Source organism: Anneissia japonica, unplaced genomic scaffold (genome assembly GCF_011630105.1).
Source record: "Anneissia japonica isolate Jap-2015-1 unplaced genomic scaffold, ASM1163010v1 scaffold737_len1565949_cov176, whole genome shotgun sequence".
Lineage (NCBI taxonomy): Eukaryota > Metazoa > Echinodermata > Crinoidea > Comatulida > Comatulidae > Anneissia > Anneissia japonica.
The window spans coordinates 1,136,702-1,148,639 of NW_022741618.1; the positions used below are offsets into that span (position 1 = coordinate 1,136,702).

Sequence of the window (11,938 nt, forward strand, 5' to 3'; positions counted from 1 at the left end):
AGTCATCTGCGCATGCGAGAACGTTAAGGTTACCTCGTCGAGTATATTCTATCTACGTATGCAGAGAACGTAGGACGCCAGGTAGGACGGTCACGCATGAGTGATTCCGTTCTAGCGTCGTCACGTCGTCGCACAAATCGAAAGTTCCCAAATACTGCTGCTAAAGTCCCACAATACGAAACGTACGTAAACACATGTGTTTATCGGACATGCGCATATTCCTGACATGATTCTGATTGGTCAGTTGTTAAATTAAAGGGAAGGGTCGAATTTACTTTGAAATTGGGCTCATGGAAGCGGAAATAATGGAAAGCCGAAATCCCTTGTGTCACCCCACAGCAATCTACCTGCGTGAGTGCGAATATAAACACATATGAGAGCCTACGGACTTTATTGGAGCAAAATCACAAAATAAATGGCTCAGGAATATTTTAATTGTACGTTGATGAATGCGAACTCACGGTAGTTTTTAGGTAAATACGATTTATTCTCGCTTTTGAAAAAAAAAGAACTTTTCAACTTTGACATCACAGGTCCCCGCGGCCCACCTGGACCAGAGGGTGCAAAGGCAATACCTGGTGTACCCGGTAAGTACGCCATTGATTTACATATTAATGATAGTTATATAGATAACAATATTTTTTTTATATTATAAGTAAGGTTCTTGTATACTATTGTAAAATGACGAAATTAAATAAATTAATTTAGTGACTCTATGGGATTCACAATTACGTCATATTACGCACACTAATACACCCCAAAATAATATAAGAAATGATAAATACACAATATAAATGATGATGATAATGATGATGATAAATACTACTACTACTACTACTACTACTACTACTATTACTACTACTACTACTACTACTGAAGTACTACTACTACTACTACTATACTACTACTAAAGTACTACTACTACTACTACTAATACTACTACTACTACCACTACTACTAACTACTACTACTACTACTACTACTACCTACTACTACTACTACTACTACTACTACTACTGCTAATAATAATAATAATAATAATAGAAATAATAATACGAATGAATAGAATGGAAAATAAATATAACAATGACAATAATAGTAATAACAATTTACTGTAGTTCTAGTTATTCTGCTCATGCAGGTGTTCCGGGAGTTCCTGGTACTAATGGCGAGCCTGGTTGCAAAGGTGACACAGGACCAGCAGGCGTGATTGGTAACTTATGTTATTATGCTTCATAATATTAATTAGGCAATAACAACTTTTCATTGGTAAATTCCATGGCCTTTCGGTACGTGGTACGATATTTTTGAGATAGGTAATTTATAATACATCGATATTGAAGGCGTTTTCTTTTAGTTAAAATGCTATATGTTTATTATTTTTAATTAATTTGTGATTGTATATATTTTTCAGGTGTGCCGGGTGAACCAGGTGCACCAGGTAAGAATATTTTATTTTGAATAGATACACCAGTAATTCTGACCTATACCAAGCAAGCTTTATCTAGAAAGGAGCAATCTTGGTGTAAATCACACCAAAGAGTCCGAGAACATGTTTCCAGTGGGGGTCCTACTGGTGGTGAATTGGACAGTACACCGGGAGACAATCCCCTACCCTTTCCCGAAGAGTGTACTGCGTTCTTTAACGTGCATATGGGCCATTGTGCACACGGTACCATTGGCTTAAACGTCTCATCCGAAATACGATGCGCTATCGTATCTTGTATTCTATAGCTGAACCTCTAGAACAGCGGATGGAATGAATCGCGGGCCAGGTTGTCTACGGTTCGGCGTACACACAGTGGCTACCGCCACTAAACTGCTCTAAATCAATAAATCAATAAATCAATCAAGCAAGCAATCACTGGCGTTCTGCTGAGTAGTCCTGTAGTACTGCGATTCAAATTTCAAAGGAATTATTTTTTTTGCATTATGTTTTCTTCATGGTCATTCCAAGCGTTAATTACTGTTATGTATTTAAAGCCAATATAAATAAATGATTATTATCCATTGTTATTATATAAAAATTAATATCGTCAATTAATCGACCATTTTAATGGAGGAAAACGAGGCTTTGAGTAATTTCTTAAAAGGAGCAACAGAAACTATGCGGGGATCAGAGAGCAAAAAAATATCGGATAGCCTGAGAATGCGCCGAAGAACATAAATGTGAGTAAGTTGATGAGCATGTAAGAAGGTTGTTTAAAAGGAAAGTGCTTTGAAATTATAAGAAGATTTTGAATTTAACACATGAATTATAAATGTTACGGTTCATTACAGGTGAAACGGGACTCACTGGCAGGACAGGTACAGTAACAATTGATACCATTTTTGTGTCAATATTTTTAGTTGTTAAAATATAATATTATTATTATTATTATTATTATTATTATTATTATTATTATTATTATTATTATTATTATCTTTTTAGATAAAGTTAATTAAGATAAGGTATCTGCAAGGGTGAAAAATCTTCATAATCGGGATATAAACTTGCGCTCCGTCGTGAATTTGCCAAAAGAAGGACTATTTTGTCCAAAATCTTTGGTACCGTATTCTCTCTTGCTCTATAGCAAAGTAAGTTAGACCTTAACAGCTAATTTATGGTACAGTCAAAGTCATCGATATGCTGCGCTCCTAGTTTTGCGCCTTGTGTTATGTTCAATCGGCCTAGAGGTAATAATATTCAGCACTCCCTTTCAAAATCCTGGATACGCCACTAATTTAAACTAGATTCAACCACTGTTACTTACAGAGTTGATATTTGCTATAAGCCTTTTTAAGCCTCATTAAACCCCATTTACACTAGACACAACGACAACACGATACAGATGCCCGTAGTGTTGAAAAATACAAGAACTACGCGATGATATGTCGTTGTCGTGTCGTAATCGTGTCTAGTGTAAATGTGGCTTCACAATGTGTTTTTAATACTCCTGATTTGTTTTATAGGGCGATCGGGACACCCGGGAAAAGCCGGAGCAACTGGTAAGCCCGGTTTTCAATGGTACATATTTGAACTGTCAGCTCGGTGTGTTACGTTACGTCACAATTACGAAATTCTACTGAGTAAACGTGTATATGTCAAGCGTTGCATTGCAGCCAATCAAAGGATGGCGAGCTCAGTATGCTCACATTCCTAACGGTCAAAGAAAAGGCCCAATAAATAATAATAAATTATTAGTTTATCCCCCCCCCCGCTGTCTCTTATACACATCTTATCGCAAGTCTTCTATAGTACTGGAAAAAAAATTGTTGAAAAAAATTTAGGGTGATATTCGGCTTTAGCACAATAGAAAATTTTAAAAAAGCCTCCCTCCCTCATCACTTTTTCTGCCCAGATAGGGTGATAAACTAATAATATTTTTTATAGGGCCAAAATCATTCGTCGACTATTATGATACATACATACAAGATAGACACTGATCTGAATTTCGCCTTTAACTGTTGTGTGATTCTGCTTTAAAAACTATTAAACATGTGTATTATTTTAAACTATATTTAAAGACACCAGCCCCGCCCCCTTTTTTAAAAATGTAAAACAAATTAAAAAAAAAAGAACAAGAAATTATTGATAGCCCAAAACGCCTCGAGGTAATTTCCGGGCGTCTATGAAAACCGCCCTTTCGGACATCTGTGGATCCGCCCCTATGTCTGATGCATTCTTGTCAACCTAATTCTTCTCTTTTCATAGGTGAACAAGGAGTACAAGGACCACCTGGTCCACCTGGACCAGAAGCTGAACCAGGTATGTTTCTACAAAGGCATTTGTGAGCTTAACTGAGTTGATAAATGGCTGTATGTCATGAAATACAATGTGATTAAACAATAATGAACGTTCAGTATAGTTGCGCTATCGAATATATTCATATATATATCTATTACCAAAGTTTCTAAAAAAAAAATCTAGAGATTTTATGCCACATTTGGAAATCTAGCGATTCATTTATTATATGTTTTCCATAAAATCGCTACGCACTATCGCCAAATGCTCACGACGACGCTGATTGATCGTTGTCGAATCGGGAGCCTTCTCGATTGCGTCGGTGACAGCTCTACGTAATTTAACGATTGAAGGGGAAACCCTTAGCGATAGTGAGTAGCGATTTTACGGAAGCAGACTTGACTCAACGAAGCCTATTGACATGATGCCTCTTTGGAGACTGTCAATTATTGATCCAGATCAGATCCTGCAGGTGTATTAAAACATTAAATAGGCCTACGTGCACCAGACGAAATGTAATTCCTTACATAAACTCACTGTTTTTATATAACATATAGTCCAAGAACCAATCTTTACGTCATGTAACTCCCTCAAAAAGGCCGGTGTTGATTTTAACGGTGTTTACACGATCGATCCTGATGGTCCGGATGCTGGATTGGATCCGTTCTCGGTAGTTTGTGATATGACATCAGACTTAACAATCGGTACGTTATTTTTACGTTTTGTGAACGTAGTTTTAACTTAGTAGACAAAGAAAATGTTTAAATAAAGTCCTTTACCGTAAAATTTCGATTTGTCGTTTTAGATTTTTTAGGTTCAAAGATGGCAAGCCTAGTTCAAAGAGAACTAAACATACCAGTCTAGTGTCATGCTAATAACAATTTTTAAATCTTGATCATCGGGATAAACGCTCTGGAAATAGGCCTATACCAAACTTTTAATATTACATCTAAATGAGCCTTATGGGCTGTCAACTAATTTTTGACTTAAGTTTAACTCTAAATGTTCAGAGTTGTACCATGTACTTTTTGAATTATTTGTACTTGTGTTAAGCCTATATTGACATAAGAATAATTTTTTTTTCATTGTGATTTTTTTAATTTCTTTTTTGGCCTTTATTTTTTTATTTTTGGGTTTTTGCGATTTTAAGATTTTCCTACTTAACTATTTGGGCTTGGATAGTTGCCGTATACCGGTACCGTACTTGCTGTGGATTTTGATGTGCAATATGGGGTGCGAGCGCATTGTATCTGAAAAAAGGCAATATAAATGACTGAATAATAAAAAATAAAATAAAATAAAATAAAAAATAAATAAAATAAAATAAATAAAATAATATAAAATAATAGAATAGAATAGAATATGCAAGAAACTAAATGCTAGAAAAATTTCTATCTATCTTGAAATTTGGTTCATGGGGGTATATGGTAACAGAACCTTTAGGAAATAATTATATCAGATGTGATTTTTAGAACTATCTTTCAAAATCAAGGTTATACAACAATTCAACACGATAAGGAGGAAGATGGAAATGTGAACAATGCTGAGACACAGGGTTCATTCCGTGTTGATATCACCTACGACCACACGTCAGAACAGATAGCAGCAATCAAGAACGTATCAACATCATGTAGACAATTTATTAAGGTTAGCATTTACGGTTTTATAGGTATACCTGTATTTCGCCTGTTAATTGGTAAGAACAATATTTGTTTATAACAACATTAAACAATCTAAATATTTTTCACTTACCAGTCAGTGCAAACTGATTCAATATATTATAGGCCTATTTTATTTAATTGTATATAGACAGTGCCGTTTGTCAAAGCATTTAAGCCTTTGCAACGAACCTTCCACGATAGAATGATTATTTTCAAAATTATCAAATATATTCTGGCTTGTGAATTGAAATAGTTAGAATATTCTATATTCCTGAAACACTAGAAGAGAAATATTTATCTCTCTCTAGTTTATTGGGTGTGAAACAAAAAGACAGAAAAAAGGGACAAAACGATAGAATAGGTTAGAAGTATCAAGAGTGAGAAGATAATAAGGATGGGAAGAACTCAAGGTTAAAAAATCTAAATACGAAACTGGATCTTCTGGGGTCAAGGTAGTTAATAAAGACATTATACCAACCTGAGAGATTTGAAATGCGCAAGTAACTACACCAGTTAGCTGGGAGACCGGCAACTGGCAGGGCTCCATGGGTCGAAGACCCCAGGCTCTCCGATAGTCTGAGAATTTTTAAGCTGTTTTAAAACGATTTCTGGGAGTGTTTGTTGACAATACTGGGTACTTAAAAAAAAAAAGTTTTAATAAAGCCACATACAATTGTTGAGTTTGAGTCAATGTGTTTTTACAGGAAAGAAAATCTCAAACGAAATAACGAAAGCTCTCTGATGACTCAATTTACTGCATGGCCGTTTTTACATTTTTAATAAAACCAATTTCTTCTAATTTTTAAATACATTTTCCACTGAATTCGTGATAATTCGTTATCACGCATAGACTTGTGCTAAATACGTGACAAATTTATGATCACACTAAATGCGTGTTTCATCAAAATCACTTTGAAATGCGGAACCAGGTATGATGCTAAACGGTTGGTAACTATCTAAAAGATGACAAGGAAGGAGAGTCATATCGGTGCAGCAAACGCACCGATATGACACACATATTCTTAGATAGACCATTAATACGAAAAGATTATAGACCAATACAATAATTGACTATTTTTCTATTCCACAGTATCAATGCATTGGATCATTGTTTGACGGCGGATATCATTATTGGGTCTCAGTTGATGGCGATCAGATGTTCAACTGGGGAGGGGTTCCAACAGGAACTACCGGGTGTGCATGCTGGATAACGAGTAAGTAAGGTCACTTCAGTGTACACGTGAATTCTGTATCCGTTAGCAGAAGCGGTTTGCGCAGTCGGTTACGATTAGGGCTTTCAAATTTGAGGTCGGAGGTTCGAACTTTCGCTGTGAATTTCGCTTGTGTTATTAGACAAATACTTCACCTACGGTTGCCTCTCGTAACCACGATTATAACGTCATGTTCTAATCGGTTCCTAATTATTATTTTCCTAATTATTATTTATCAATTTGTTTATATTGTGTTTACGGTGCATGCTACGCAGCAAACCTAATCTGAATATTTTCCGAGCTGCGTCATAAGCTTCTCTAGCTTAACCATTGCTCTATATTTGTGAGCGTTTCGGTCAGTTTCATGAGATTTGTGCCTGGGGTTAGATCTCCATGGTCTAGTGGTATGACACTCTCCTTGATAGCCAGAATTTGGCAGGTTCGTATCCCGCCAGAGATACTTTTTTGATACAAATGAAAAATGTAACTTTTAGTTGCTATGTGCTTACTGTGCTATGCAGCAAACGTAATTGGAATATATATATATATATATATATATATATATATATATATATATATATATATATATATATATATATGTGTGTGTGTGTGCATGTGTGTGTGTATGTGTGTGTGTGGGTATGCGTGTATACTATATATGTAATATTATGTTTGAGTGAGTGGAGTATGACTTAATTTTTCAATTCAAACTGTAATTTCCTTTTTGGTGAAGTTCTTATATAATTTTTTAAGAAGTTAAACAAGTTCGGTATCCGATTCAAAATAAAATATAATCATTTATAATGTAATATATAGGCCAATAGAGTACTACAGTGTTACGTCACGATACCACGTGATACTACTTCGTTGCAAAAAGAGTTCAACCGGACGCCATTTTCCTCACTGACAAACCACTGATCCCAATTTCTAACGTAATTATTAAGATGTTTTATCTTACTTTTTCTTTGTAAATTTTAATTGGTGATTAAATGTGTGTTCGATAACTAATATAATGCGAGCTTTTGTGTTTTTAGTACATTTTAATGGTAAAATATTAGATTTAAAAATGCCTATTCCAGAAAGCCTATGAAGTCATTCAGGCGTAATGAACGGTAACTAACCTCCGTTGACAACAGAGAGCACCACCTGGTGTCGTGACGACACGATTGTGGTACTCTATAATACAGGTATACTCGCTGATGAAGGCCTGTCTCTTATACACATCTAGATGTGTATAAGAGACAGGATGGGAAGAACTCATATAAGAGACAGATATTTATGCGCCAACATTCGTTCATAACAATTCTGCCTAAATAACCCCTTGTTATTTGTAATTGTAGAAACATGTGACGATGTTACTAAGCGTTGTAATTGTGACGTCAACGATGCCGTCCCTCGTCAGGACCTGGGCTACCTTACTGATAAAGCAACTTTACCTGTTTCCCAGCTTCGTTTTGGAGATACAGGTGATACAGCCGAGAAAGGTGTCTACACTCTTGGACCATTGCAATGTGCCTAGAGCCGACTCTTACAGTCAAAAACGGAATAAAATAATGATGATAATAAGTTTCTAATTTCAATTTACTGCTGTGTAACTATATACTGTCCTTATATTAATATAATAGGATATAAGTGTAAGTGAAATTTAGTTTTTCAACTTTAAGCTTGCTAGTGTTGCGTTTATTGTCTAGTTATCTACACTGAATAAATCTGAAACTGTGTTCGTCTGCAATGGATGATTAACGCTGTCATAATTAAGTTTCTGTACGTTTATGCACAAATTGATGCGTGCTCCATTTGATTAGAGATAGGCTTTAATAAATTTCTTATCATGGCACAGTGTTGTTTAATGTTCTTTTTTTTCAGATATGATAAATGTATTATACGCTTTTATACTTTATAGCATAAATATTGGACAACGATATAAGAAAGCATTTGCCGCACTTGTAAGCTAGTATTTTACCGTAGTATACACAGGATGCATTTTATTTTTTTTTATATACAGTTTTGACTATTTATTCATACATATTATTCATTCGAAATCAACATACAACTTATGGAAACTTCATAAAATGTATCAACAGATGTCGCAAAATTGCATAAAATCTATAGAAGTTAGTAGGCCTACAAATGTACAAGGGTAAAAACATTGTAAATTACATATCACACATTTTATTGTCGTTCGTTTCAGTTTGTTATTAGGCCTAATAATATCTAATAATATATGGTACTTGCCTTTTGTATCAGGCCTTAAATGTATATTGTAACACATTTGAATATAACACTAGTTGAATGCAGACTCAAGATCAAATATAGTATTATCGTGTATTGTGTTTTGTTTATTTTACTTTGCATATTAATTGTCGTTTTTCCTTTTGTCGTTCCATTGTGTTCGTTCCGTCATGTTTTGTCTTGTCTTTGATTATGGAACAAATTACTTTCATTTTTCTATGGTGGAGCCAGCCGTAAAGCCATTTGGGCTTATTTGACTTCTCCAGACACAATTGCATTCGATTTTGTTTGCATCTTTATTATTTTTGTCTTGTTACCACCTTTATGCATTGTGTGAATAAATATGAATCTAAATGAATCTGAATCTGAATTTCGGGGTTGTTTTTACTTTGTCATAAGTGGTTTTATAAATAATAATAAAGTATACATATGCCATAATCTTGTGTTCTTATTTACCCTCCTGTAATACTTTAGTCCTATCAAGTTATTATTAAATGATATTTTTAAAAATTTATTCTGAGCATAAATATTTTTTTTACTGTAAATACATTCGAGTTTAAATACTATATTTTGCTTTACATCTCATTCACCAATTTGAATTGTATTTATAAGAGCATTTTACGGACTGATGCAAGGGTGGCGACAAGTGGCCGCCGTTCGGGTATAGATGGGTCACCTACCTCAACCCCACCATATTATGTTTCCCCCAACAGATTTTATCATGGCTCCTCGACGGTTGTTCCAGGTCTGGATTTGACGGCTCTGCCTGGGGCCAGCCGACTACCAGCCAGGCGCCACTCCTGAACTGATGGGAGTTTGGTCGACGAAAACCCGCATCCACGCAGATGATTCACATAATAATTTTCATCAAACCAACCACTTCACCGATACAGGTATACCAGAGGCCTACAAAACATTTCTCCATGTTTACACCCTACTCGAGCTACTGGACCAGTAATGGTGAACGAATATTACCTTCAGAGCTGTGGACAGGGTAGATTGTTGTATGGCGCCAGTGGCGTATCTAGGAGGTAAGCACCACCCCCCCCCCCCCCCCCCTAAAAAAAAAACAAAAACAAAATACTCGAACCAAAATTTATTCAAAAATCACCTCCAATCACCTTATTTTGCGAGCTAGCTCCCCTCACCTATTCATCGAGCACCCCGTCACGTTCGGCCCCCACCCCATCCATTAGCACCCCCATTTTAAAACTCCTAGATACGCCACTGAGTATGGTCTGACGCTCAACAGCCCTTTACTAGACTAGGGAGCATGGATGACGAGGGAAAGGACGGGGCCTTCGGTCTGTGACCGGCCGGGTCGAAGTGACCCCGTTCCAAACCAGTTTAGGAATGCTAAATAAGCTATTAATATGTCTGAGTAGATTATGCTCATTTTTCTATGCGTGAATTTTTTTTAATACAGGCCTGTGGGCCTACATTCCAAGATTTATGATCTACGGAGGTAAAACACACACCTCCAATTACGTACCGGTACACCATGGTACCAAATTAGTTGGAAATTGGATGTAATATAGAATGAGAAGTCAAATAGATGTCAAAGCCAATTGGGGTTGAATATATTTGACAAGATCTTTGGATACTAGGTTTCGATACTGTATTACAAGATACAAAGTAAAAGAAGATGTCTTTATTTTAAATAATTCAAAACAACGAAAAAATTGAAATTTTCAAAAACACCCTGAGACAACCTCGAGGCGCTTAACAACAATGTAGTCCAAAGAGAAAATAAAGGAAATAAACGGTGAACATAAACTAACAAACCGCATTGATACGACAACCAAAGGACAGGTACGACAACCAAGAGCAGATACAGGCTAATATAATACATCCAATGCCACGTCATCATACTAGGTACCCATTTATACTCCTGGGGGAGAGACAAACGTAGGTAAAGTGCCCTAGTCAAGGCCAGGCCCATAGGCAGGGTCGGGGCGAAGCCTCGGAAGCTCAGACAAATTAGCATTTTTAGGGCCTTCTGGATGGATTTCTGAGCTCCGTAATTCGTAAATAGGCCTATTCTATTTCAATTTTCATTCATTACGGTGTTCTTAGGAACCTCTATAGTTGTAGCATTTTACGTCCTACAGATAACATTGATCACATGGATTAATTTGCAACCACTGGAGCTGTTTTTCGTACAAATTCGTACCACAGTTAAACAAATGGTTAGAAGAGTTGGCAAATATTAATGCAATATAATATTGATGGAAGCGGTTTGGCGCAGCAGGAAGGGTTTGGTTTTCCAACCTCGAGGTCAGGGTTTCAATCCCTCGCTGTGCATTTCGTTGTGTCCTTAAGCAAGAGACTTTATTTGCTTTGCTTTTATCCATCCAGGAGTATAAATGGGCACCTGGTTGGGTCGCCTGCTGCTGCTGCGCTGATTACATCAGCAACACTTAAAGGATGTGGACCCAATGACCATGGGGAATAAAACAGCGAATAATAACCTCCCGGAAGAGATACATTATTAAGTGCCTACCAGTACCAGTATACCAGTTATAGAATTTCGCGATAATTATGAACGATTTTAGAGAAATAACATAGGTTTAAAACGTGGACATTTAGGATTTGTTTTGGGGGGGCGGTGGGGTGGGGAGAGTGTGCCCACCCTCTGCATTTGCCCGCAAAGCATCGCAAAAATATTGAAGGAAATGAATCCCCTGTTGAATTATTCATGACGCCTGACGCATTACTACAGTTTGATTGGCTGAAGGAATGCATATTTACTCGGGAGGTTTGAACAAAGTTAAAAAGTCCTTGGTTTGCAAAAAAAAAACCAAAAAAAAACCAAAAAAAAAAACCAAAACAAAACAAAACAAACAAACAAAACCCCCCCCCAAAAAAAAACAAAAACAAAAACAAAAACAAAAACAAAAAACACAAAAACAAAACAGATGAGGAGTGCGTGCACGCGTCTTATCCAAGGTCACCAATAGTATAATTTCGTCTCGTAATTTTGGTGGAGATAAAAAAAAATCGAAGGTTCGTAAATTGACCCGGATACGGATTTTGAATTTCTTTAATCCAGGTATATTATTACGAAATGGTGTCCTCCATTATAATCCAGAAGAATTATGACCAACACC

The 11,938-nt window shown here is 36.2% G+C and overlaps 1 protein-coding gene across 6 annotated transcripts in view; it reads left to right on the forward strand.

Annotated features, from left to right (window-relative positions):
• Positions 1–9,198, forward strand: part of LOC117118852 (collagen alpha-1(I) chain-like) — a 13,854-nt gene extending 4,656 nt beyond the window's left edge. For all 6 annotated transcript variants that reach the window (XM_033263579.1, XM_033263578.1, XM_033263582.1 and 3 more), the window contains 10 exons: positions 534–587; positions 1,142–1,213; positions 1,415–1,441; positions 2,281–2,307; positions 2,953–2,988; positions 3,695–3,748; positions 4,282–4,428; positions 5,217–5,371; positions 6,476–6,599; positions 7,937–9,198. In XM_033263579.1, the coding sequence (XP_033119470.1) occupies positions 534–587; positions 1,142–1,213; positions 1,415–1,441; positions 2,281–2,307; positions 2,953–2,988; positions 3,695–3,748; positions 4,282–4,428; positions 5,217–5,371; positions 6,476–6,599; positions 7,937–8,115 (875 nt within the window). In that variant the 3' untranslated portion in view covers positions 8,116–9,198. The remainder of the gene's footprint in view (positions 1–533; positions 588–1,141; positions 1,214–1,414; positions 1,442–2,280; positions 2,308–2,952; positions 2,989–3,694; positions 3,749–4,281; positions 4,429–5,216; positions 5,372–6,475; positions 6,600–7,936) is intronic.
• Positions 9,199–11,938: the final 2,740 nt, after the last annotated feature.